Source organism: Asterias amurensis, chromosome 3 (genome assembly GCF_032118995.1).
Source record: "Asterias amurensis chromosome 3, ASM3211899v1".
NCBI lineage: Eukaryota > Metazoa > Echinodermata > Asteroidea > Forcipulatida > Asteriidae > Asterias > Asterias amurensis.
In genome coordinates, this window is record NC_092650.1 from 14388100 (window position 1) to 14415868 (window position 27769).

Below are 27769 nucleotides of genomic sequence, written 5' to 3' on the forward strand. Positions count from 1 at the left end.
ATAAAGTGGCGCATCCCCATGGAACAGTGTTGGGCCATAGATGGAAGGTTGCTTTAAAGGCATTGGACACTATTGGTAATTACTCAAATAACAGTTATTAGCATAAAACCTTACTTTGTGACGAGTAATGGTGAGAGGTTGATAATATAAAACAATGTGATAAGCGGCTCCCTCTGAAGTGGAGTAGTTTTCAAGAAAGAAGTAATTTTCTACGAATTTGATTTCGAGACCTCATAAAAAATTAGAATTTGAGGTCTCGAAATCAAGCATCAGAAAGCACACAACCTCGTGTGACAAGGGTGTTTTTTCTTTCTTTATTATCTCGCAACTTCGACAACCAATCGTGCTCAAATTTTCACAGGTTTGTTATTTTATGCATATGTTGAGATACACCAACTGTGTAGACTAGTCTTTGACAATAACCAATAGTGGCCACTGTCTTTAAGGAAGGATACCCGGGAGAGTTATGAATAATATTATGTTGAAGTAAAAATGGGCAAACATCGTGAAATAAGGATGAACGCATACACAATGTAAAATGTGAAGTATACTTTTAATATTTACGTCAGATAAACCGGTTCTAAACATCGGTGGAACAATTCATTGTTTGTGTCGGCTTTGCGTATGTTTGGTTAAGCCTGTAAAAACAGTTCACCCCATGCAGCAACCAAGTAATACAATCGTCTACAATTGCAGCCTGTTCTTCTTTTGAAAATTCCACTTAATACACATTTTCATTTCTTTGCTTACAAAAATATCATCTAACAAAACAAATCGACAATTTAATCTACCTACTTGGTAACTTACAATTACCTTGAGTACCGTTTGGACAGATAAAGTGCCAAATCATTTTTTGGTCCACAGTGATGCATCAGAAGAATCTTTTGTGAGCATTTTTATACATGACATAAGGGATACTTTGGGACACTAGGTGGCAACAGACATACCGGGTAAACTTCCATAATGGGTGCGTTCGTTTAGCTTTCCCAGGTCGACCTCGGTGTGTGGCGTTTTTTTTTCCCAGGACGAACGTGTAGATAATACCAACGCTCGTCGTAGAAAAAAAAACCGCCACACACCGGGGGTCGACCGAGGGAAGCTAAACGAACGCACCCATTATTCCTTTTTCCTGCCCGTTGCGCAAGCGCTAACTGGTGAATAAGGTGCATGCTGGTCTAGCTAGGGATCAAATTTGAGTGCTAGCTAGACCGGCGTGCACCTCACTCCACCCCTTAGCGTGCATACCGAGTTTTTGCGATAAGGTTTATTGTTGGTGCGTTCGATAAGCTTCCCTGGGTCGACCCCGCAGTGCTCACTCGGGTGAGCCCCTGACAAAAGCTAATCGAACGATCACACTCGCCCTCTCGTGGTGACGGCATGCACCTCAGGTCACCCCCAAGTGCCCACTCCACAAGCAGGACACTGGGGGCTGACCCGGATGAGCCACGTCAAAGCTATTCGAACACCGGGCGGGGCAGACCGGGGTCGACCCAGGAATGCTAAACGAACCCACCCTGTGTTTACGTATTTCTGAGCATGCGTACCACCGAGAACAAGGGTTTAATGTGGGTCCGTTCGATTAGCTTCCACGGGTCGACCCCGATATGCCCCCGGTGCGTTCTAATAGCTTTGACGTCATTCCAGGGGCTCACCTGGATCAACCCCAAATGCCCTGTCAAGGTGCATGACGTCTCCACGAGAGGGCGAGTGATCGTCCGATTAGCTCTTGTCAGGGTCTCCCCGAATGGGCATCGCGTGGGTTCGACCCGGGGAAGGTAAACGAGTGCACCCTGTGTTTACGTTTTTCTGAACATGCGTACCTTTTCGAGAACAAGTCTGCTCCCACGTAGCGTCCAAAACATCCCCATTAATTTTATCCATGTCCATCAATGAATACACTTTTCTTAAATTATAAAAATATGATCAGTATAATGATACAACTACGGTGGAGCTCTTTATAAGTGTTCACCATTATAATATATATTATTAATATTAGTATTAACATCATTTAAATAAGTCAGTATTAAAATTACCAAAGTCAATTATTTGTATGGTCTTTTTTCCTTTTTACATTTAGAATTTCAGAAGTTTACCAATATCGTTTTAGACGGTTAATATTACACAACTGGGTGCGGGTTAGGGTTTAGGCGTAGACATTCAAACTGACGGGGACATTATCAAACGGGACAAGAGTGGCCGTAAGCCTTTTTTTGTATAGGTATGGCGGACACAAAGCTATGACACCGGGTCCGTTCGTTTAGCTTCCCTGGGTCCTGGACTGCTCCGGTGCGTTCGAATAGCTTTGACGTCATTCCAGGGGTTCACCCGGGTCAGCCCCCAGTACCCTGCTTGTGGAGTGGTTCACTTGGGGGCTGTCCCCCAAGTGCATGACGTCACCACGAGAGCGGTGAGTGGTAGTTCGTTAATAGCTCTTGCCAGGGGCTCACCCGAGTGAGCACCGCGGGGTAGACCCAGAGAAGCTGAACAAACGCATGCACCCACTATTAGGTTTGGGTGAATTTGTCTGAAGTGCAATCCTACAGTGTTCACCATACCTCGAATAGGCTAATGCGGGTTCCCAGTTTGAAAGTAAAGTACAAAAGAAAGGGAGCAGGTTTCAAAATGTTTTAGTGCTAATACAGAAGAAGGATAACTCAGTTCGGGGTACTTTTCGTCATGGAACAATGCTACAACACGAGGATTTCTTTGTGCTACTGGATATAGAAAAGGGAACAAAATAACATCAATGGTAATAACCCGTATCTGCCATTCGGGTTCCCAGTTGGAAAGTAAGTACAAATGAATGAACGGGAGCAGGTTCCAAACAGTTTAAGTGCTAATACAGAAGAAGGACAACTCATTTCGGGGTACTTTTCGTCATGGAACAATGCTACAACACGAGGTTTTCCTTGTGCTACCGTTGTACCCCACAGAGGATATAGAAAAGGGAACAAAACAACATCAATGGTAATAACCCGTAACTGCCATTTGTGTTGGTAAGTATATATAGACCGGAGACCTATAACAAGAGAAAACAATGGAGTATGTTTTGTTTAACACAATAAGGAGTAAAATTGCATTAACCCAAAATGCCACTTGGTGTGGGTAGGTACACACATACTAACCGGGCATGGAACAAAATAGGACAATGGGGTCTTGGTTTGTTAAATACAAAATAACATAATATTAGAAATAACCCGTAACTGCTATTTTTGATAGTCGTCGATAGGTATACATATTCAAACCGGGGACCTACATCAAAAGAGGACGAAGGGGTAACTTGTTTAGGAAAGGTTCCAATTTGGAGAGAGTGTACAGAGCCGAAAGCAGCTTGCTGTTGCAAAACAGTTGCAGTATCCAGACAAAAGAGGGACAGTAGGAGGTACACACTTGTTTAACGCTATGTGGGGTCTTTTTTTTACAATGCAACAAATGGACCCCAGAAGGGAATTATTTGTTCAAACTGGACCCCACAGGGGCATTCTTTAGAAGAGGGAATATTAATACACAAACCGGATCCTTGCTTCGCTTTCGTGGTTGAAAACCGACGGGAATATCACTTAAGAGACAACAAAGGGATACAACAAAGGCGATGATCCTGGATTTGTACGCCGTTACTTGCATCAACTTACGGGGCTCTATACACAGGACTCCAGATGTTTCATGTTCTAGTGCTACCCAAAAGAAGACCCGAACACTGCCGTATATAGGGGCATTTGTTGTTGTGGAGGAAATACGCACCGTGCACGGATCGATCTAGCCACTGCTAAGTCATTTACACAGTTAAGGAACACATTCATTTATAAGACAGTGGACACTATTGGTATAATTACTCAAAATAGTTATCATCATAAAACGTTTCTTGAGTACGAGTAATGGGGAGAGGTTGATAATAGTATAAAACATTGTGTGAAACAGCTCCCTCTGCAGTGACGTAGGTTTTGAGAAAGAAGTAATTTTACACGAATTTAATTTCGAGACCTCAAATTCTAAATTTGAGGTCTCGAAATCAAGCATCAGAAAGAACACAACTTTGTGTGACAAGGGTGTTTTTTCTTTCATTATTATCTCGCAAATTCGACGACCAATTGAGCTCAAATTTTCAAAGGTTTGTTATTTTACACAAATTTACACAAAACTTTACACGGTTTATGATGATGATAGTAAAGAACATCCTTTGAAATATTTCTGTCTGAAACTTAATATTAGATTAGAAACTAATTTCGCGTTTGGAGTTTATCGCTCAGGGAGCGTTTTACTCATTTTTTATTTTGGCATCGATGCAGTGCAACATTTGTAGTCGATTTTTCACTTTTCTCTCGTGATCCAGATGGCAAATCGATCTCAAACTTCTACAGGTTTGTCAGTTTATATTATGTTGGATGACATAAAGTGCTTATCCTGCTGCCAGCAACCTTTTTGCAAGCAAAACCAATTCTGTAATGTTTCTTCATTGATCTCAGCTCATAGTTTTCGGTCACAAAATTAAAAGTGGTGAATATCGTAAGAAATTCTAAACACTATAAAATTTAACAAATTAATTACATTATGAAGTTGTTTAGGCAAGTTTACATTGTACAATATCAAACAAGTTGTTCTTACGCCAACTAAAAAAAAACCTTACGCAGCAACAGACACACCAGTGGATAAATGATGAAAAAAATGTTCAAGTAGAGATGAAAGCTGACAGAAAACGGCTGATGACCATGCATGACAGAAGGCAAAGGGTGCTTATACCCATAATCGATGAAACTAAAAGTAAGAAAAAGATAATTACAAAACATTAGTGGTTTTTTTTAAATAATAAACTGGACAGAGGAATAACCGACTTTGTATTCCTTATAAACTATTTTACAAACTGTTGGTTGTGGAAGCTTGCAATATAACATCGGTTTCAGTTACAACTATTGGATTGGTAATGGACTATATGAATAAGAAAAATACTTTCGTGATGGTAATCAAACAATTTATTAGATCGTCATCAATTTCTGTGCAAGGAGCCCGAGGTCGGACACTGGTGACAAAAAATATAGCCATGTGTAATATTAAATTTGTGTACATGAATAACTAAAAAGCAGTCTGCATCATAAACAAATCTGTAACAAATAATTAAATGAATTTCAACGTTTTCTGGGATAAACAAAATAGGAACACAAGGTGGTACCTATTTGTTTTTGGCAAAGGTCCTTCCATGATGTTTACTTAAAGGCAGTGGACACTATTGGTAATTACTTAAAATATTTATAAGCATAAAACCTTACTTGGTAACGAGTAATTGGGAGAGATTGGTACTATAAAACATTGTGAGAAACGGCCCTCCTCTGAAGTGGAGTAGTTTTCAAGAAAGAAGTAATTTTCCACGAATTTGATTTCGAGACCTCAAGTTCAAAAGTTGAGGTCCCGAAATCAAGCATCTGAAAGCACACAACTTCGTGTTACAAAGGTGTTTTTTCTTTCAAGTTATCTCGCAACTCCGACGACCAATCGAGCTCAAATTTTCACAGGTTTGTTATTTTATGCATATATTGAGATACAGCAAGTTAGAAGACTGGTCTTTGACAATTACCAATAGTGTGTTTAACGAAAAGCTGAAAGTGTTACTAACCGTTTCCATTATCTGTTGTATGTTTTTGCGTCACGTCAACAGAAGGCGCTGCAGAAAAGAAAAATTATTTGTTAACATGAAAAACTAACAAAAGATATTTTAAATACACCAATGACGAATGCTAATTAGACCTTTTTAATAGGATTCCAGCAATGTATTAAAAGTGGTTTTATTATTTGTTATTTAATTCGTTGGTGATTCGTTGGCTGCCGCTGTCAAGGTCTTAAACAACTTGGGTGTGATACAGTTTTCGCCGTCGATTTCACAAAGAGTTAGGACTCGTCTTATCTCGAGTTAGGACGAGTAACTCGTCTTAACTTAGGATCAATCTTAAGGTCTGCATGCTACAGTGCAGGGTTGGGACTCGTCCTAAGTCCTAAGATTAGTCTTAAATTAGGAAGAGTTTTGTCAAATCGACGGCAGGTCTGGTAAAATCTTTTTTTTTTTTTGTATTTGTATAGAAATAAATAATGATTGATTTGATTTGAGTTACAGTTATTGTAAAAAAATCTGAAAAATTAGGTTTTGTTTTATAAAACACAATATTATCGATATGTCGTGGACAGGCAACAGCACCTAAGTCTTGGTCTACACTGACGATGAACCAACAGAGGGCGCACTTTTAGTTCCTGTGTCTTGTACTCGTGGCTGACAACTATCCGCCGTACAGTATAACACTGAAGCTAATAAATCTAACCATGGATAGTGACGCCCTCGTTTGTTGGAAACTGCTTATCGAAATAAATTTACCAGTCAAACTACCATGTCACATATATACAATGTGTGACCGTTTCCCTGCTAATTTCTGCTTAGCAGAAAGTCGTTTAGCATTTTTTTTCTGCTTAAGCAGCACTAATAAAAATTGGGTCCCGAAGCAGCACTGGTGAAATTGGGCCCTGATGAACTCTCACCTTGAGTATGGGACATTCCATCCGTCAATGGGGGTAAATGGTTAGTCTGTCCTGGGGGTGGGAGGTCGTTGTTCTGTGGAAATGGTGCCGGATCGTCGCTGGCATCCCTCTTCATTAAGTGCAACTTTCCTTTTTAAAGAAAAACGGTTCAAAAAACAGAACACGAAGCAATTAAAATTCGAGTTCCAAGCGAAGGGTTGCGCGAAGTAAGGGTACCTCAGCCAGCACAGTGTATTATTTGTGTGTTATTAAAGTATTTTACAAATGATTTTTGGGGTTGAACAAAGAATTGTTCATCCCCAAAAATCATTTACAAATTTACCCAGTCAGTTTACCTTGTGGTTTATATTGATAAAGTATTTTACACTAGACAATTTTCAATTTCGATACGAAGAATATACGAAGCGCAAACGATCAGTTTACCTTTGGTAAACGAATCTTCATTCGACGTAAGAGGTTGTATAAAACGTTGGTTCTTCGTCGGGGGTGGTGGCAAGTCAATGTTATAAGGAAAAGCGCCCCCATCGCCGACAGTGTCTGCATTTAGCAGGCCGTCATGTTTACTAGATGCTGCCACCTCGTGGCGAGAATATGCCAGATGTAATTGGACGTAACTTTGGCTGCTCTTTGTTTTCTATGACACCTTGACATTTTGAGATAAGAACAAAATCCAGGGAGAAGCAGTAAAGAGACTGACAAGTCGGTGAGCCGCATACCGCCCGTGGGTGTTCAAACTTATTGATCTCTTATGTACACGGAAACGTATCATTAATCAATTGGGATTAGTATTCACGGGCCATTAAGTGATTCTCCAAGCAAATAGTTTTAAGAGTCGCTTGTGCAATCCATTAAAAAACCAGCCCATTCGTGCATTCAACTCAATAACACTTAGCCCACACAATAAACTTTAACTAGTTCCCTTTTTGTTTTTAAACTCTGATTGGCAGCATATTGCGCCACAGCACCTTGTAAACCATTACATGGTGGTTAAAGGAACACGTTGCCTTGGATCGGACGAGTTGGTAAAAACAAAAGCTTTTGTAACCGTTTTTTAAATAATGCAGATGGTTGGAAAGATGTTGCAAAAGTAGAATACAATGATCCACACAAGTTTGCCTCGAAATTGCGTGGTTTTCCTTCTACTTGTGCGAACTAACACGGTCGGCCATTTATGGGAGTCAAAATTTTGACCCCCATAAATGGCCGACGTGTTAGTCGACGAGGTAAAAGGAAAACCACGCAATTTCGAGGCATGTTTGTGTGGATCGTTGTATTCTACTTTTACAATATCTTTCTACCCATATGCATTTTATAAAAAACGGTTACAAACGCTTTTCAAAGACCAACTCGACCGATCAAAGGCAACGTATTCCTTTAAGGATTAGGTCTTATATCTCAAAATTCGCCCACTCCTTGCAGTAATAATACCTGGCGCTTTGTATCCTTTGGCAAAAGGCGCGTTATAAATACGGTTATTATTAAAATCCCCCATTGCTTCATATTTGAGTGACCTAATTTATCCCCAGCATTGCCTTAGCAGAATTTAAGCTCCTTGGATATGGTTTCGTCGGCAGATTAAATGATTCGAAGCAATAATTTGCAATACAAAAACATAATATATTTAGGTACATGTAAATCTGTTTTGCCCCCCCCCCCCCCCCCAAACTAAGAACAAGTTATTTAATATGAAACAATTTTGATCTACTGGCTACCGAGGTAGGCAGTGGAGGGGTTTAAGTAAGGATTTCTGTAGGTCGTTTTTGAAAATGACATATTTATGATCTATATGAGTTCAAATAATTTTCTGCCCGTCAAAGCAGCTTTCAAACTCGTCAATCACCCCTTTTGTGGAGTGGGAAAAAGTATATAAATGAATATGACTCCCAGGTCATTACGTCTCGGTGAAATTGCTATAACTCAGTTGAAGAATGATTAAATGGTACTGTATCTCTCTTGATTACAACTAACAAACAAAATCATCCATTATGTAGAACCCAGGACAAAAATCGTTAACAAAGAAAATCGATCTTTGACAAGATTGTATAACAATACTCATTTAGTAAGATTTGAAACTTTGCATGGTGGAAGTACGATATAGAAAGGTTTGCGATAGAAAAAAAAATGGAGAAAAAAACATATATTTATATTATAATGTTCATTGAAAAAGAATAGCATTTAGATAGCACTTAAACCAACATAAAAGTATATCTTTAAAAGGCACTTGACATTCGCTGTTTTGTCAGACACCAGAATTCTCACTTGGTGTATCCAAACCTAATTTTATGCAATATGCAACAAACGTGTTTACTTTTGGCTCATTTGGTCGTCGGATTCGCAAGGGAATGATGTGTATGTAATTTGGTGTGCGGTTACACGTGTATTTTAGTCTAATTGCAAGTAAAGTTTGTTCTTTAGAGAACTGTTTGCTACATAAATGTGATACTAACGCAGAGTAGTATTAAAAATGACTTTAAATTTTCGGATGCGTCTAAGAACTGTCCTGCTACATAATTACTTGTGCGGAATGTATAAAATTGGCTGGGGCTACTACTAAGCTTATTGCATCGCTATTACCACGAAGTGAGTTCTTGTAAATTGTGGCAAGTAGATAATACCGCAAACCTAACCATACAAAGCCTCTAATCCCAAAGACTCATATTTTTTTCAGATCCGTTTAGTTGTTTGCAGTATTTTAAATGGTTTTATTTTAGGTAACAGCAGCTGGTCCGGCCTAATTTTATAAGATTTCGTCAGTGGCTTAAATTTGGAAATAAATACTTCAAGTTATGTTTTATTCATGCTTTTCATGTTTGCTGTTAAGCGCTTTGGGTAATGTGTATTCTTATTGCGTTATATAAATGCTGTTGCATTATTATTATTACGAACTTACCCGGTGAGTTTACAGCAGATTCTATCCCAGTCAAGGTGATGAGTAGCAGTGATCCGATCAAATACAACTCCATTGTAGTCACGGTGGAAACAGTGGTAAAGAGACTGCCGCTTGATGGCAGTGAAACCATTATTCACCAGGCAGAACAGATCTGAAATCAAAGCAAAGTTGGTAAGAGGTGTAAAAATTCTCAAGGAAACAATCAGTTGGGTAATGATTGTAAGGAGAGCAGTGAAATCATTTCTTACCGAGCAAAACAAGTCTTGAATCAAATCAAATCAAATTTTGATTAAAGGAGTGATGTGTGAAAAATCCTCATAGAAAAAAATAAAATAATGAATCTATACGCCTCTCTTTATATTTATGCATGTGGTACGTCACAATGCTTTCTCAAAACGAGGCGATGGGCGCAGCCACTGCAAGTGATTGGGGAAGTGCGCCCAAAGCCTCATTTTGGAATTATGACGTCATGCATAAACATTAAGAGAGAGACGTATAGAGCCGCTGGCTGGAAGTGAACAAATTATTCACCAGGCAGAACAGATCTGAAATCAAAGCATTTTCTTAAGTTCAGTTTTGTGTGACCAAAATAAAAATCATATAAACAAAACGGTTTATTTAATAAATAGAGAGCCGCTTGCTGGCAGTGAAAACATTCACCAGGTAGAACAGGTCTGAAACCAAAGCAAAGTTCAGTTGTGAACAAATCCTCATAGAAACAAACAGTTATATGAATGCATGGTGAGCCGCTTGCTGGTAGTGAAATCATTACTTACCAGGTATAACAGGTCTGAAATCGAAGTTGTTTAAAAGGGTTTTAAAAAGAATCCTCATAGAAATAAACAGGATGTTCATAGAAAGCAGCAAGCACAAAACCTGTTGGCAGTGCGAATCTGAACAAGTAGGCCCCTGTAAACCGAGGTCCTTGCGGGGTAAGAATGCGGTGCCACGGTTTTATCTCGGCGCCACGGCAAGATAAACCCAATCCCTAACATCTCGGCTTTGCCTTTTACGGTCATACAATGAGCTCGCTAGAGAGCGGTTTAGGTTTAAGGTTTCACCCATACATCGTCTGGTCTCTTTATATATTTTTACGTGTACGTTTTTCTGATTCGTCGAAATATCTGATTACACTTTGGATGACGGAAATAGATGAAGTCTCTTCTTTGGAGAACTGTTTTTACCATTATTAAGTGTATTTTTTTCTAAAAACCTTCAAAGTTATACTTAGGACAACTCAAGAACCATAACGATTTACACCAGAGAGCATGAGACCTGGGGAGCCTTCAACAAACCCCTTCAGTTTTTTTTTATTCTCGAAATAAGCTCTTCAATTTCACATACATTTTTTTTTTTTCAATTGGAACACCCCTTAAAAAGTGAAACTTGAGTGGACATCGATACTGTTCCTTTTTAACGAGTGTTGCAATTTGATTCAATATCGGCTCGGCTTTCATATTGTTATCGCTATTATGTTTCAAGATCGAAATGTTTAGGGGACGGTATAACATGCATAAACTGTTGTAGTAATACGCGAAGTTAGTTTTAAAAGCTTTACAGTTCACAAAACACAAACAAGATGTATTTATTTAAACGACCTGATGCGGAGGGTCTGCTTTATCTTTTGTTTTAGTTCCGTTTTCTTGTTGAGTGTTAATATTTCCAAAATAAAATCATAACACTAGTTGCACGAAGAAATCAGCTCTTACCGCGTACTATACATTCGTTATAAGAGGACCGATTAATCATAATCCAATTAAAAAGGTGAATATAGGCCAACCGCTTGGTGGCGCACTATATTGTAAAAAAAAATTACTTGCACTGCTGTCGATTTCACAAAGAGTTAAGACTCGTCTTATCTCGAGTTAGGACGAGTAACCCGTCCTAACTTAAGATGGGTCCAATGCGTCCCATGTCTTCGGATACGTAACTGAACTCGTCCTAAAGTCCTAAGATTAATCCTAAGTTAGGAAGAATTTTGTGAAATCGACGGCAGATGTTTCATTTCGGCTGAGGTTTTAGCACTACAGAGGTCACTAAAATGGGGGGGGGGGGGGATAAATTACTTTGCAAGATATTTAAAACAAAAAAATTACGTTTAATACTTTCCCCCAAGTTCCAGTAATTTGACGGCAAGTAACCTTGGCATGGTGGCCAAAACAACGCTTTATGGAAACCGTTGAAAAAAATATACGTAATTTAGGTCATTTATTGTCCCCCCCCCAAAAAAAAAAAAAAAAAAAATCTCCAAAACTAGAGGTCAATTCATTCGTCAACTTCAATAAGCCCAGTACTTCAACAAATCCTGTGAAGTACAGAAGCATAATGTTAATTTGGAGTGGTTCGAACTCAAGACCAAGTTTGAAGCTTGTCTGTATGCACTTTGGTTAAAATGCAGTGCGCGTACGTGTTCACGATAACCGCAATATTTTCTGAAACACAAACAGTCTTCACAACAATTGAAGTATACAAATACATAGAGGACGATGACCTATTAAAACATTTATCTCCTATCCTCGAAATTCTTGAGAGTACTTTATTCACCGGTGCACATAACGGGAGCATAATATTTGTGTATAACAGCACTTACTGCACGGAGAAACACAAGCACACAACTACGGGGAAAGCTTTTCAACTTTTATATCGAGAGAAAGTGCTTTTAGACGGACGTGAAAAATTTGAACCGCTAAAATTATTGCCGCAGGCTAGAGACATTAAAGCTAAAACCTTTCACGCAACACTTACTCTTACTAGAAAAGTTATGGCACGTGTGAGTAGGTAAACACATTCAAACCTGGGACCTATAACTGAAGAGGTCAATAGGGTTCACGATTCGGGAAAGGTCCTCTAGTTGGAAAACATGTACAAAACCAATGGGAGCTGTTGCATAACCAACATTGATCAGGGTGTTCCGACAATGTACTCTTAAATCTCTCTGAGATCAAAATTGACCCGGATTCAAGGGCGCTAGTTTGCAAAGCCAAAGTCAAAAGTCCAGGGTGTAAAATGCTCACATTTCAAGAGGTTTAGATTTAAGCTGTCGTTTGAAATGCCTATAAATTGCAGCCATCTTCATAGTGGAATCACATCTTCCAGTTTCTCCCTAAACCAATAATACTACTCATCCATCCATTGTAAATCTACAACCAATATACTGTTTCAATGACATGTAATTGAATGCCTCTATAAGAAACGGTGAAAGCGACCAATTCAACGCGTCTTAGCACTCTGTCCATCAACTGCCATTTTAAGACGCACTTGCTACACACATGCATCTTCCAATCTCTTGGACCGTTATAAGGAACAGGTTGATACCTCAAGTACGCCAAAGGTGTTGAACGGGGACTTAAAGTATTACATTTGAAGCCCTTGGGGTGACATTTCAATTTGTTCAGGCCTTAAGCCCAAAGCTCGAGAGAGACTCGTCTGCAGGGGGAAATAAGATGAGAAGTCAACCAAGGCCTTCGGGGGACATATCACACGTGACTGGTTCAAACTCGCTAGGGACACTTCACATATTAACAAAAACTGTGAAGAGGAACAATTTTCAATCCATATCAACACCTGTCTATATATTGCATTGAAAACAAGAACGATACCCGCCGTAGCTTTATCCGAAGAGACGGTAGCCTTTCTGTCAAGACGCTCGTACAACATCCCGGATTGTTGAACAGCGCCACCACCGGTATTAACACGAAAGTCTACAGTGAGTAAGTATACACATTCAAACTGGGGACATAAAACATGAGATGACAATAGGTTCACGGTTCGGAAAAAGCTGTTCAACAAAAGGGGAACAATAGGAGGTCCACGGTAAGTTGCAGGCGTATACACACTTGTTTGAGAGGCTGAGCCGTGTAGTGCGTTTCTGGGTCTTCATATTTTGCTAGACCTTTTAAAGTCCTTTTTCTGTAAGTTAGCCTATTCTATCCAACCAATTTTTACGGAGAAATTCAATGCATAATACATAAGCTGGATTTTCAGTTGGCCAATGAGCAAACAGAGAAACGCATCACAACAAAACTGTCGCAAACTCTCAACAAAATGGCGGCGCCGAAATATATGAACAATTATTTCGTCAGGTTTCTCAACCACAGCAGAACTGCGATTTCATTCGGACATGGTGAGACATATTGGTTGTACAGTACACCGTGTATGTAACGTGATAACATCCATGACCGCAGCATCCACAAGCGGGCACCACGGAAATTTGCATTTCGCCTTCAGGCCTGAAGATTCATATATCTCGATTTCTGTTATTGATTTTAAGTCAACGGTACGGAGCTGGCCCTTCAAGGTCAGGTTAAAACAATTGAAAGGGGTAAAGGCGTGATGTACCCTATTGGTAATTGCTCACAATCACAACTGTTAGCATAACAACCTACTTGGTTAATAAAGAGCAATGGGGAGCTGTTGATAGTATTGAAAAAACGACTCCCTCTGAAGTAATGTAGATTTGAGAAAGAGGTTATTTCTCACTCAAATAATGACAAACTTAAGCTGAAGCCTTTTATTGTGCATCTGCAAGTGGGTAATCAAAGTAATGCAACAGTGTTTTCCTCTTTCATTATTCTCTTTCAAATTCAATGACCAATTAGGCCAACATTTTAACAGGTTTGTTTGTAAAGAGTAAATTGGAATGGTTTAGAGGAACACGTTGCCTTGGATCGGATGCGTTGGTCTATTAAAAGCGTTTGAAACCGTTTGTTATGAAATGCATATGGTTAGAAAGGTGTTTTAAAAGTAGTATATAATGATCCACACAAGTATCACTCAAAACAGCACGGTTTTCCTTTTACGTCGCGAACTATCACGGTCGGCCATTTATGGGACCCATAAATGGCCGACCGTGTTAGTCGACAGGGTAAAAAGAAAACCACGCAATTTCGAGGCATATTTGTGTAGATCATTGTGTTCTACTTTTACAATATCTTTCTAACAATATACATTTTACAACAAACGGTTACAGAACGATTTTCAAAGACAAACTCGACCGATCCAAGACAACGTGTTCCTTTAAGTTCGGAATCGCATTAAAGTTATATAATTTCGCGTCTACAATGAAAGGAACTTGTGAAAATACTATAATAATGAATGAACTGGTGACGTTGAGGTATGCATAGAATTCGAATAAAATGTACAAATGGGCGACTGTATAAACAGATGCAATGATGTCAATCAAGACCAACTCATAATCTTGTTCTTAAGGGTCTGATATTGTCACATTATTATTCTAAAGGAGTGAGAGTCACTGGGGAGAGTTTTTTTTGTTAAGCTTATATTATACTCTTTGTTTTCTTTCTCTACCGACTTCTTAAATACTGGCGCCTTCCCGAGAAGCTATCATACCTCCTCGAGGCTGTGACGTTCGCAGAGGAATCTCTTACAGCTCTTTCTTGGGGACAGAGACCATAATCTTCACCAGGGAGTATTAAGACAACCATCTTGCGTCCTGCATAATTCTGGTCTAGAGTCAGACGTTGTGTCAGTCAAACTTTTTCCCAAAGGTAAAAAATGCATACCCAACAACAGGAGTAATGGCTATGAAATAAGATTAACAAAAATTGAAGACAGCATAGAAGTACTGCACAAAATAATCCAAGGATACCCCCCCCCCCAAAAAAAAAAAAGCCAACAACCTAGACTTATTTCCATGTGGGGTACTTTTTTAAAGCTAGATTAAAGACATCACAACCAGAAAGAATCCGAGCGATTTAATAAAAAATGTGAGTATGGGATGGACCACTTTTCTGTCAAGGAGACAAAATGATGGAAACCACAGAGGACAATAATATATCGTCTCAGAAACTGTGTGCCAATCGTCTACTGATTCAGAATATCGTTAAAGAGGCATGAAACTATTGGTATGGGGGAATCTCCTGTTGTTTTTAAGAGGAATAACAGTTCCTGCCCTCAGCTCCACTGAGTTTCTGCATTTCTATGTGTTATTCCTTATAACCCTTTACCTAGAGTGGCGTGCCTTGTTTTGGGCGAACTTTTACATGATAACAAACACATTAAAAGACGTGAGATAACCTTCTTTATAAATCGAGAAATCGACACTCATCCCTTGCGATGATGTGACTTTCCAAACTTCGTTTACCTTTCAAATCACTTGAAAGAAATTCTTCTTATATTGATTGTATTTCAGTTTGGAATTGGGGGTCGGAACGAGCATTACAGAAATATTGTATTATGTCTATGTAGCTGATATGTGTTGATTGTAACAGTGCTCCTTATGTAGACGAGGCACTTATGGCCTTTCATGCCTTGTGGACATAGTTACTCTTAGTCTTCTTAAAAGTGTCTGCTTTCTACAGCTCGTTTTTCAAGAGACAGGGGCTTTACAAGATGTCCATTAAGGCGACGTCAAAGCTAACAGGTTTTATACCTCAAGCCGTCAATACTCAAAAACATGGAGATAAGCTTTAAGGGATCAAGGTTTGTACCCCCTCCTCTTCTTAGTATCTCTGCACTGCTGATTGGAGCAGGCGCGAACACTATAGTGGCTTCTCAAATCCGTCTCTAGACGACGCTCATGGCGCTTCGGCAATCAATATTTTTCATGCAAAGCTACGTTTTGAAGTATGATACCTATTCTCCAAATAGCACCATATTATTTGGTTTACAATGTGCATTGATTGACGAGGTAATTACCAATCAAACCGCCAACACCGGGACGAACTCCTTCTCTTGATGATTGGTGCACTGGATTCTTTAAACGTCCATTCCATAAGGCGTGCACAACACACGGGACCTACAGTTTTACGTCCCGTCCGAAGGACGCAGCAATAGTGGAACGGTTAAGTGTCTTGCTTATGGCCACAAGTGTCACAAGCGGGACTCGAACCCACAGTCGGTTGATCAGAAACACCAGAGCTGGAGTGAGGTGCTCTTATCCAACCGGCCACAACATTCCCTTAAAGACAACTCACGTTCACCCCTAAATGTGGCTTCAGTATCGAGGTTCAAAACCAAGTATAGTGTTTCGTTAGATTGAAGCCAAGGGAAGGACATAATTTTTCGAGGTAACGAAATTATGATTTCGAGGTATAAAATTAATTTCGGAGGATTGAAAACATATTTCTTCTCCTTCTGTTTTCCCCTCTTCTTATCCTTCACTCCTATAATGTTGTTTTTGTCTTCTTCTTCTGCTTCTTTTTCTTCAAGTGATATTTTCTTGTTCTTTTCCTTCTTTTTGCAGCTCCTCTTCTACTTACTCTTCTTCTTTTTCGTCTTCTACTTCTGCTTCATTCTATAATGTTGTTTATGTGTTATTCTTCTTCAAGTGATATTTATTGTTTTTCCCCTTTTTATGCAGCTCCTACTCTTCTTCTTCTACTTCGTATACTTCTTCTACTCCTTGTACTGTTTATTCTTCTCCTTAATTTGCTCCTATATCGCTGACGTCTTCTTTTTCAAGTTCTTCTTTTTCTACTTATTCTACTTCTTCTACTCCTTTTCTACCTATTCTTCTTCTCCTTTACTCCTATTATCGTTGTCGTATTTCTTTCAAAGTTCTTCTACTTCTACTTCTATTCTTTCTCCTTCTCATCCCCTTCTTCGTTCCCCCTCAAGATGTTGATTACTCTCCGGTCAACTCCTGACCTCAGGATCAAAACGCACCGCAATTAGACGCATAACTGAAGGGTTTCCTGATAGCCTTACCTCGGGCAGCCGGTTTCGCGGGAATACTAAACGATAGTTGTGCTCCAAGAACTTCTATGACCCTTTTTGCAGTTGGAAAGAAATGATATCCTCGGCAATCCGCAGCATTTGTTGAAGGCTCATGAAGGTATTGTAATCGACTCTTCTCAACACCGCAAGCAAGCCACGCCCTGCGGTGGTCTCAAAGAAGTTGGAAGCTTTAAAAGCTGTCTCACTTTAGCTTCCTTTATCTTTTAAAGATGTCCTTATAGATCATTCTGCCTTCCTTTATCTTTAAATCGTTTTAGAGGTTTTTTTTATTCATCAAGTGAAGTATTATATTCTGAAACCTATGAGCAATTCTCAAGTTTAGGACCTTTTAGGAGGTTATTTTGGTCGTAGCGTTTTTATTGGGTCTGGCAAGTAAAAAATGCAGACCGTTTCTTGGACCTTAGTGTTGGCCATTTAAATTGTACGTTATGTCCGAAGATTTAAAATACAATAAACAAAAAAATTTCAGGTTGATGGTATAAAACATTATGAGAAACGGCTCCCTCTGAAGTGCGATAGTTTTCTAGAAAGAAGTAATTTTCAAAGAATTTGATTTCGAGACCTCAAATTTAGAACTTGAGGTCTCGAAAACAACCGTCTAAACGCATACAACTTCGTGAAACAATGGTGTTTTTTTCTTTCACTCTCGCAAGTTTGATGACCGATTGAGCTAAAAATTTGCACAGGTTTGTTATTTTATGCATAATGTTGAGACACACCAACTCTGAAGGCTAGTTTTTGACATGTAACAATAGTGTCCACTGTCTTTAATGGTCTAAGTGTAAACATTACAGATGGCTGTATTAATTTTGGTTTAACCCATATTATATACCGATGTGTGTTAGTACTGCAGGCAAACAGGACTACTTCGTACTTTCCCAAGTTCTGTGAAGACAAAAAATAAACAGGCATAATACTCAGGTGAGATTCGAACCTACGACCTTTGCAATTCTAGGGCGGTGTCATACCCAGAATATGACCACCATGATTGTACGGTAGCTATATGGGCAGTTCGAATCTTATGTTTTAGCAGCGGGTACTGTAAAAGATTCGTGGCTAGATTAATTTCTTACATAAAGTTTCGTCTACTGACGAGAGGGGTCAGGTCAATGGGATGGGCTAGGGTTCAACATCAAGCAAGGGGAAGAAATATTTCTAGAACTTGACAATATTTTAAACTTGGTCGACTTGTTTTAAACAGGAATGCAATTTTAAAATATTCGTTTTGGTTTGACCCATAAACACCGATGTGTGTTAGCACTGTCTACTATCCCGCACTCTTTCTCCCAGAACTCAGGAAAGTATACAGTGCTAACACACCTCGCTGTCTATGGGTAAAGGGCAAGTATGAATAATCTTTACCCCGATGCAATTTTAACACCCAATAAATATTTTAAAGGCAGTGGACACTATTGGTAATTACTCAAATATTTATCAGCATAAAACCTCTCTTGGTAACGAGTAAGGGGGAGAGGTTGATAGTATTCAATAATGTGAGAAACGGCTCCCTCTGAAGTGACGTTGTTTTTGAGAAGTAATTTTCCACGAATTTGATTTCGAGACCTCAAGAATCAGACATCTGAAAGCAAACAACTTCGTCTGTCAAGGTTTGTTGTTCCTTCATTATTATCTTGCATTTCCGACGACCAATCGAGCTCAAATTTTCACAGGTTTGTTACTTTATGCATATGTTGAGATACACCAAGTGAGAAGACTAATCTTTGACAATTACTGTACGATTTAAATATATCATGTTTACACTTCTGTGCATGTCTTTTTTGTAATTATCGATACAAAGAAAACACCCAAACATCAAGGCTTGCACTTCAGCTGTTGACGGCGTAACGTCACAATGACATTACTTTGACGCATGAGTGTGCGGGTGCGGGGTTGCTATTTTTAAACCTCTGAAATGCAGCAATGCTAAACGGAGTTCCCGCCTACTGACGTAAACACGAATGATGATGTAGTGGGGCTAATCGGGAGTCGTCCTGAAAAGCACCGCAGAAAGAAATTCAAAATATTATTTTATTACACTTATTAAAATCTGTTGAGTTTCATGTGAACTCAGTTTTATTGATTACAAAACACGTTTAAAGGAACATTACATAATTGGTAAGAAAAAAATAGTCTAAGGTCACATACTTACATGAAACTTACACGGTCTGGTATGAATGAATCATTTCAATGATTAGGGGTGGATGTCACGAGCAGTTATGACTAGTAAGAGACTATAGTTCCAGACTTATCTCGAGTTAGGTTGAGCTGATCTAACTCGTCCTAACTTATGTATAGCCTTAAAGGGAAGGTACACTTTTGGTAATAACTATCAACAAGTATTAACTTAAAAGCTGACTTTGTAACGAGTATTGGAGAGCTGTTGATGGTATAAAACACTGGGGGAAACGACTCCCTCTGAGGTAGCCTAGTTACCGAGAAAGAGGTAATTTCTCACTAAAATAGTTTATTCTTATCTGAAAGCACACAAATTTGTCCAACACGGGTGTTTTTTTCTTTAATCATTTTCTCGCAACTTCGATGACCAATTGAGCCCAAATTTTCACAGGCTGGTTATTTTATGGTTATGGTGGGATACACCAAGTGAGAAGACTTGTCTTTGATAATAATCAAACGTGTAACTTCCCTTTAAGTTTGGTTAGGACCATATAGTTCTTTGTGAAATCGACCCTGTGTTCCTGAAACTAAATTGTAAAAGAAAATAGGGGAAAAAAGGAGATTTGAAATAGGACGTTTACTTTAGTTTTACTTCACTAATTGGCTTCAAATTCACCCTACGTTGCTGTTGTTGCCAGGCACACTTCCTAACAATAGATTTCCACGTTACGATTTTTTTTAGGTTGGACAGTTGATGTGATCAGACAGAGTTATTTCGACCCAAATTGATCGCAAGGCCGGCGTGGTTTTATCAAGATCTTCAAACATCATACAAAAAATATTTTAAAAATGTTTGCACATTCCAAAATCCTCATCTTGCGGGGATACAGACGCACACAGCCCGGTCCTTATATAATTACTTGACACCGATTAAAGGAGTTTCTTTTATGTAATTATTCCTCCAGGTAAACCCCACACTCCTGTGCTTCGGAATAACAAAGAACTGTAACCAAGACAACGGGGGGGGGGGGGGGGGGACTGGAAAGTGCGTTTGACGTCAAAGTCTCGCGCTTTATTAGGGGAGGGAAACCAACCACGCTGACACGCGACCGGGCATGGTTTTTCCTAACGTAATCAACTATACAGTGAAGCCTAATTTGAACATCTCGTTAGTTTGCTCCTGATATAAGTGTCAGCAAGGTCGAACTGACCTTTATTTTAAGGTGCTTTGTTTACAAACAATTTGGTTACCGAAGTTATTTTGTTACACGAGGTATTTTGTTCGCGGTCGTCACTGCTGACTTCTTTACATACCGCGTACATGTAGGTATACTGCATGTACACATTTCTTGCATCTGAAGACGCATGTATGTGAACAAACTTTTTGCTGGGTGAAAAATCGACAATAATTTAACAGCTTTTATATAGGGCCATAAACCCTCAAAACGGTCCCGATACCTTTAACAGAGGTTACAGGCAGTGGACACTATTGGTAACTGTCAAAGACTAGCCTTCAGAGTTGGTGTATCTCAACATATGCATAAAATAACAAACCTGTGACAATTTGAGCTCAATCGGACATCGAAGTTGCGAGATAATAATGAAAGAAAAATAACCCTTGTCACACGAAGTCGTGTGCGTTTAGATGGTTGATTTCGAGACCTCAAGTTCTAAATCTGAGGTATCGAAATCAAATTCGTGGAAAATTACTTCTTTCTCGAAAACTATGGCACTTCAGAGGGAGCTGTTTCTCACAATGTTTTATACTATCAACCTCTCCCCATTACTCGTCACCAATAAAGGTTTTATGCCAATAATTATTTTGAGTAATTACCAATAGTGTCCACTGCCTTTAACATGAGAGTTTCATGGTTTTATTCACCGTATACAGCACCTTACCCACGCTTCTTCTTTTTAACCGTTCAAGTTATTCAGCTGAAATTGCGAGGCTACCTGCATGGAACATTAGTTCCTCTACAACATATTTTAACAGCGGCGGAGTGTATTCGCACACTGTTGTAAAAATGTAATCACAGTACAAGCCGTGGCAACCAAATCGACTGAGTACACTAACTCAAGCCACTTTAGTTTAGTTCTGGTGGTTGAGAATATTTTGATAGCTGGCTACTGTGTCATTGAAAAGCCGAATTTCAACAACACTCACGCTTTTCGGAAGAAAAACTTACCACATCATATACCCTCAAGTTTTGTATAAAAACATTGTGGAAGTTTCAGGTTTATGAAATGAGAATATGTTAAATTTGCAGTTTCTAAAATAATCTAGGGACGTTGATAAAAGAGGTGAGCAAAACAAAGAAACACACAGCAGAAAGATTTGGACTTCGGAGAGTGCTCTCTATGAGCGAAGCCTTATATATGCTCTTCAAGATGGGAGTATTACGCGTCAGCTTGAAGAGACGCTTCACACTTGTGCGGCACCATAATGTAGCCCGAGCCCTAAATGAAGCCCGGACCTAAATGTAGCCCCAAATATGTACCTAAATGTACATGTTTGTGGCTACATTTAGGTCCGGGCTACAGTTAGGTACATGTTTGGGGCTACATTTAGGTAAAGCTACATTTAGTTACATGTTAGGGGCTACATGTAGGGCTCGGTCTACATTTAGGGCTCGGGCTACATTATGGTGCCGCACAGACGCTCTTTATAACAGTTTTAGGTAATGCTCTACTTAAACAGCCAATAAAGGATGATCTCAAATATATAGATATTACAGTTTTCTAATAGCTGGAGTCCATAGGAAACATTAAAAAAATGTAACGAGTCTCTTACCTCACGTTAAAACATGGTAAAAATGTTTTTTTCTACAGAACGCTTCTAGCAAAATTTCTGAAAAACGTGGGGTCAAACAAACCTGCGCGACAAAGGAATCGTGACGTCGGTGGCGGCTTTTTGGTGTGGAAAAAAGCGCCCTCAGTTTGCCAAAGCTGGAGAACTGGGTTCACACCCAATTAGGGAAATATCGTCACTGGCATCAAGAGGTCATTATAATAGATAAGCCGTTTTTGGCTCTCGGCTGAAAAAGACGCGCGGCCGGGCGCATTTTTGACTAAGTTTATTCGTTACTAAATGCAAATTTTGAGAGTAACATGGTTATTAACCGGTATCTACGATGTTTATTTAGCCATAAAAAGGTAATAGTTGAAATATTGAGATCATCCTTTATCGGCTCTTTAACAATCTATACTTTATTCATTTTTAGAGGAACGCGGTTTTTCCTTCAGGGAATTGAAAAAAACGGTCAGACCTCTCATCACTAGAGACAAAAAAACGACTTTAAACATCTTCAGTCTGTTTAATGTAAGTTGATGTCATCGTTCTTTTAAAGCTTAAGAGTCGCTAAGCCCGTTTCCTGTTTCAAAACCGAGAAGTCCCCGAATTTTGAAACATCTTCAAAACAAGTTCTCGGAAGAATTATCATCCATCAAGCGGATCATAGATATACACAAAAAAACAAGACCATAGTTCACAAGAGAGCTCAATCTATACAAGAAGATACACATACATGGTGTGTATTGATACCTCACCGTGCAGGGCCTCAAATCCCAAACCGATTATTACATTTTTATATCACCATACAATGTCTCAAATAATCCTCATGAATGTTACATTGATACATCACCACACACTTTCTCAAATAATCCTCATGAATATTACATTTGATACATCACCAAACAGTGTCTCAAATAATCCTCATGAGTGTAACATTGACACACCACCATAAAATGTCTCAAATAATCCTCATGAATGTCACATTGATAAATCACCGTACTATGTCTCAAATGGTTCTCATGAATGTAAAAAAAGGTTATTTTTATCAAGAAGGAACGTCAATTGCAACGACAGAATCCAGCCGCAAGATTAGAAGGTAAAGTTGAACTGGACCCACTGGGCAAGTTGGGAATGCAACAAGTATACAAAGCCCCAGAGGATGAAGTCACCACTTGAATCAAACTCAAAACTTAAAGGCACACGTTTGATTCGATCGGGCGAGTTGGTCTATGAAAAGTGTTTTAAAAAGTTTGTTATAAAACACACATGGTAAGAATTATGTTTAAAGGCAGTGGACACTATTGGTAATTGTCAAAGACTAGCGTACACAGTTGGTGTATCTCAACATATGCATTAAATAACAAACCTGTGAAAATTTGAGCTCAATCGGTCATCAAAGTTGCGAGATAATAACGAAATAAGAAAACACCTTTTCACACGAAGTTGTGTGCGTTTAGATGGTTGATTTCGAGACCTCAAGTTCTAAACCTGAGGTCTCGTAATCAAATTCGTGGAAAATTACTTCTTTCTCGAAAACTATGTCACTTTAGAGGGAGCCGATTCTCACGATGTTTTATACTACCAACCTCTCCCCCTTACTCGTTACCATGTACGGTTTTGTGCTAATAATTATTTTGAGTAATTACCAATAGTGTCCACTGCCTTTAAAAAGTATAATATGACGATCCACACAAATCGGCCTCAAAAGTGTTTGGTTTTCCTTATAAGTTGTTCAAGAATCACGGCACGCCAATATCGGGTGGTGTCAATTGACTCCAAAAAACCGCTGACCGTGTTGAGTTCGCGGGTACGTCCGTGGGTGCACGGTTGTGACCCTCTTACGGCACCATTCCCTGGAGAGACAGACGCAAGTCTAGTACCGACTACTAAACCCAAGTAGTTTGTTCTTTCTATCTGTGTTTGCGGGTACGTCCGTGGGTGCACGGTTGTGACCCTCTTACGGCACCATTCCCTGGAGAGACAGACGCAAGTCTAGTACTGACTACTAAAATCCAAGTAGTTTGTTCTTTCTAACTGTGTTTGTGAATACGTCTGTGTGTGCACGGTTGTGAACCCATACGATATCATCCCCTGGAGAGCCAGACGCAAGTCTAATACCGACTACTAAATCGAAGCTGATAACAGCTTTCAAAACACCTGGCGCAAAGCCCAACTCAAACCCGTGCGTTCCAACGCACTAATCTGAGATCAGGCTGAGATAAATGCACCAACAAAAAAGGGACGGTAGTCTGATGTGCGATTATCGAGTGTGGATGACCGAAAAGTTGGTTAGATATTGGATATTGGGCATTTAAGTTTGTACGGTTAAAAATAATAAAAAAGAAGAACATTTATATTGCGCAGACATTCACCTAACAAGTAGAATTGACTCAAGTCCCAATCCCGTGCCAATCTTAGAAAACTACTGATTTGTCATTCCCCTGACCTGTTTCGCACGCGGGACCACAATAGCGGCGGCGGCGGTGGGTATGCCCAGGGACGTCTGGCATGAGAACGGGGCTTGAATCAAGTCTAACTTATAAGGTGCTCAAAGCACATGATTGTGCTTAAAGTGCATAATATCTAATATTAATGGAAACTTTTACAATGATTGAGTGATGGGATGTTTCTAGAGTTGTAAACAAGTGCTATATATATATATATATTTTAAGATCACATGTGGGTATATGCATTTACAAAGGCCCTACTACTTGTACACAAAAGGGGGGGGGGGATTTGGCTTTAATCTGTGCGGATTTGCATAATCCTATCAGAACATAATTACGCAAGAGAACAGTGTGCATAAAGTACACAAAGTCAACACAAATATTTTTTACAAAATACGAATTATCACAATCTGAAAATGAAATAGACCGTATTTTGCCGAGCGCAGACATTTATTTTTTTTTTTTTTCATGAGACATTGATGTTTTAATGTGTGTCAAAGATTGGTGTTTTCCGACTAATGCACAAAAATGCACGAATGAAATGCATACGACATTTGTTTTATAAACGTACTTAACTTCACAGTTATGTCACTGTCATTTTAAAGGCACTGCGATTGGTAAAAATAATTGTGAGCATGAAAACGTTCTTGGTAACAAGCAATGGAGAGCTGTTGATAGTAGAAAACATTGTGAGAAACGTTTCCCTCTGGAGTAATGTACTTTTCGAGCAAGAAGTAATTTTCCACTAAAAAAAAGAATTTTATTTCGAGACCTCGTGACTATAATAATGAGGTCCCGAAATCAAGCATTCTGAAAGCACGCAACTTCGAGTGACAACGTTTGTTTCTTTCTTTTACTGTTATCTTGCAACTTCGACGACCATTTGAGTTCAAATTTGTGCAGGTTTGTTATTTTGTGCATAAAAATATGTTTAGATACACCAAGTGAGAAGACTGCATGGTCTTCACTTGAGTCCACACCCAGGAAATTATTTTCAAATAGCTGATACGATGCAGACGAATTTGCCTGTTTTAGACAAAAGGGTTGGGAATGTACTATGGTGTTTGAAGCTCTGCATGGTGTGGAGAATAAGAATATAAATATGAACAGTAAACTTGCGGGTACAACCATGGGTAAAATCTCTTTTGAAGGAGTGGTGGCTCTGAACACAGCCGGTTTGGTCTCAACGTTTCGAACAGTATATTCTCCTGAAGACGAGCAGAGTATACTGTTCGAAACGTCGAGATCAAACCTGCTCTTTTCAGAGCCACCACTCCTTCAAAGTAGATTTTCCTCATGGTTGCACCCGCAAGTTATCAATGTATAGTTACTCTTATGGGTTGGGAATGATTAGTTTGTTTAAACGATATGTCGCGACACTGCGAGTTGTCCAACGTAATGCTTATCAATAATTTGGAGCATCGACAGGTCGCGGCAGTTTGATTATACATGCACCCAAATAATAGATGACGCGTGACTCGTATTCCATGCCCCATCAATCAAAAACTTTTAGGGATCTGTGCCCTCATATTATTCGGTTCCTTCTGTAGACCACGGATAAAAAAAGAGGAAAACCAAACAACTCTATCGGGAACTCTAAAGACCGGGATACCCCACAAGGAATATGTTGTCCCAAAGTCTATAGGAAAATTGCATGGAAAATGGAAGGAAAAATAGAAGTCTCCACAGGGATGCAAAAAGGGATGCGTAGGTTTACATAATCAAACCAGGGACCTAGAACAAAAGAAGACAATAGGGTGCACGGTTCGGGAAAGGTCCACCGTGGGAAAACGTGTATACAACCAATGGGAGATGTTGCAAAAAAAAAAAAAAAAAAAAAACCCTTTTATAAAAAAGGTCTTTTATACAATATAGCAATCGATCTGGGCCCCACAAAGGAATGTTTGTTCAATCTGGACCCCACTAAGGGAGCAAATTAGAGAAGAGAGTATAAACACATGGCGGACCCTAAGGTTGTGAGTATTGTTCAAAACTGCTCAAAATACCAACCTTTAATCATTGCTTCATGCCTTAAAAAGATAAGGATTCTTGGCAATCTGTAGCTTGAGAACCAAATCACCTTTTATCAAACATGTGGGTGCTTTTTTAAATGATATAGGCCTACGTGAACGAACAGCCATAGTTTTTATTGACAGGTTTATGAGAATTTTACCTTCAACCTACCAAACTCCGTCTGAATTATTTCCTAACAAACTCAATCTGTAAATACATTAATAATATTAGAGTGTGCATAAAAAACATAAGCCATATGCCCCACGCACTTCATCTCGAAAGCGACTGTAACTGATTTGCAGATCGCCGCTGGTTAATTGGTTGATTGATGCTGGATTTTTTTCCTTTCAGAAACTGACGTTTTGAAATTAATTGACTCGTACAAATTGCTAAAAAAAAAAAAAAAAAAAAAAAAAAAAAAATCAATACCAGTGATTAACCTCTACTCTAACTGGTGACACTTTAATGATTAACATCTATTCAATTAATCCATTGTCGTATTATTTAGCAATTGTCAAAACGCACAGAGGGTGCAGTGTGAATTTGCTACAAACTCGAGAATTAAGCACCTAAACAAGAGAAAACAACTACAAAACAAGGCAATCAACAAGTTCGAATAGTCAATGTCTAAGTTCAGAGGTTTATACTCACCATCACTAAAGCAGCTGATAGTAGACAGAAGAAGTAATTCGAACTTGCCCCAACGTGTTCAGCTGTGTAAATGTTCACAACATTCCTTGAACCAAGCTAAAAGTAGAAGCCGATCAGCGCGTATTTTTGGGCAGCAAAGGCTTAGAAAGTGATAATCAAACTCACGGTGTTATGTAGAGTTCACCAAGAAGTGGAGAAGAGTAAAATATTCATCACATCTTTGGATGACAGCGTTGTATAACCGAGAGATTCGCCTCACGTGTGCAGACTTGAACACTGACCCACCGTGGTATGACTCTGCGTACAGATATTGCATACACGTACCCTGCCGTTAACGATCTCCTATTGGTTAAAGCGCCTCGCGGCTCAGTGACAGGTAGAGAACTGGTTATGCATACACACAATAAAGCCAATGGTTTAACAATGGTTATCACAATACTCCGGAGTTATTTAACCCGTTGACTATTTTACAATGAGCAGTTCGTATCAAGAATTCGCTTGATTTGCCAAGAGAAAGGCACTGGACACGTTTTGGTAATTACCCGAAAGTACATAAAACACTTACTAGGCCGGTAAGGAGCAATGGATATATTATGTTGATATTATTACATATTGTGCTACAAACCAACTCTCTCTAATGAAGTAAAC

General features: G+C 39.2%; 1 protein-coding gene across 3 annotated transcripts; it reads right to left on the minus strand.

Annotated features, from left to right (window-relative positions):
* Positions 1-557: 557 nt before the first annotated feature.
* LOC139935294 (uncharacterized) lies at positions 558-27404 on the minus strand. 3 transcript variants are annotated; one of them, XM_071929816.1, is made up of 5 exons: positions 27287-27404; positions 9407-9557; positions 6517-6645; positions 5606-5653; positions 558-4752 (listed from the first exon to the last, which is right to left on the minus strand). In XM_071929816.1, the coding sequence occupies exons 2-5, from the start codon at positions 9534-9536 to the stop codon at positions 4667-4669; spliced, it is 393 nt and encodes a 130-aa protein (XP_071785917.1). In that variant the 5' UTR covers positions 9537-9557; positions 27287-27404; the 3' UTR covers positions 558-4666. The 3 variants fall into 3 exon arrangements, with proteins under 3 accessions (XP_071785917.1, XP_071785916.1, XP_071785918.1); XM_071929815.1 differs by having other exon boundaries at positions 27122-27404; XM_071929817.1 differs by lacking the exon at positions 27287-27404 and adding an exon at positions 10183-10299.
* Between the last annotated feature and the right edge of the window lie 365 nt (positions 27405-27769).

Bases quoted from the DNA above. Each gene is read 5' to 3' on its own strand.
- LOC139935294 (XM_071929816.1), bottom strand. From the start codon at position 9,536: ATGGTTTCACTGCCATCAAGCGGCAGTCTCTTTACCACTGTTTCCACC. The intron at 5,654-6,516 runs GTGAGAGTTCAT...TCTTTTCTGCAG, and splicing joins TGGAATGTCCCATACTCAAG to CGCCTTCTGTTGACGTGACG. The intron at 4,753-5,605 runs GTTAGTAACACT...TCTTACTTTTAG, and splicing joins TACAACAGATAATGGAAACG to TTTCATCGATTATGGGTATA.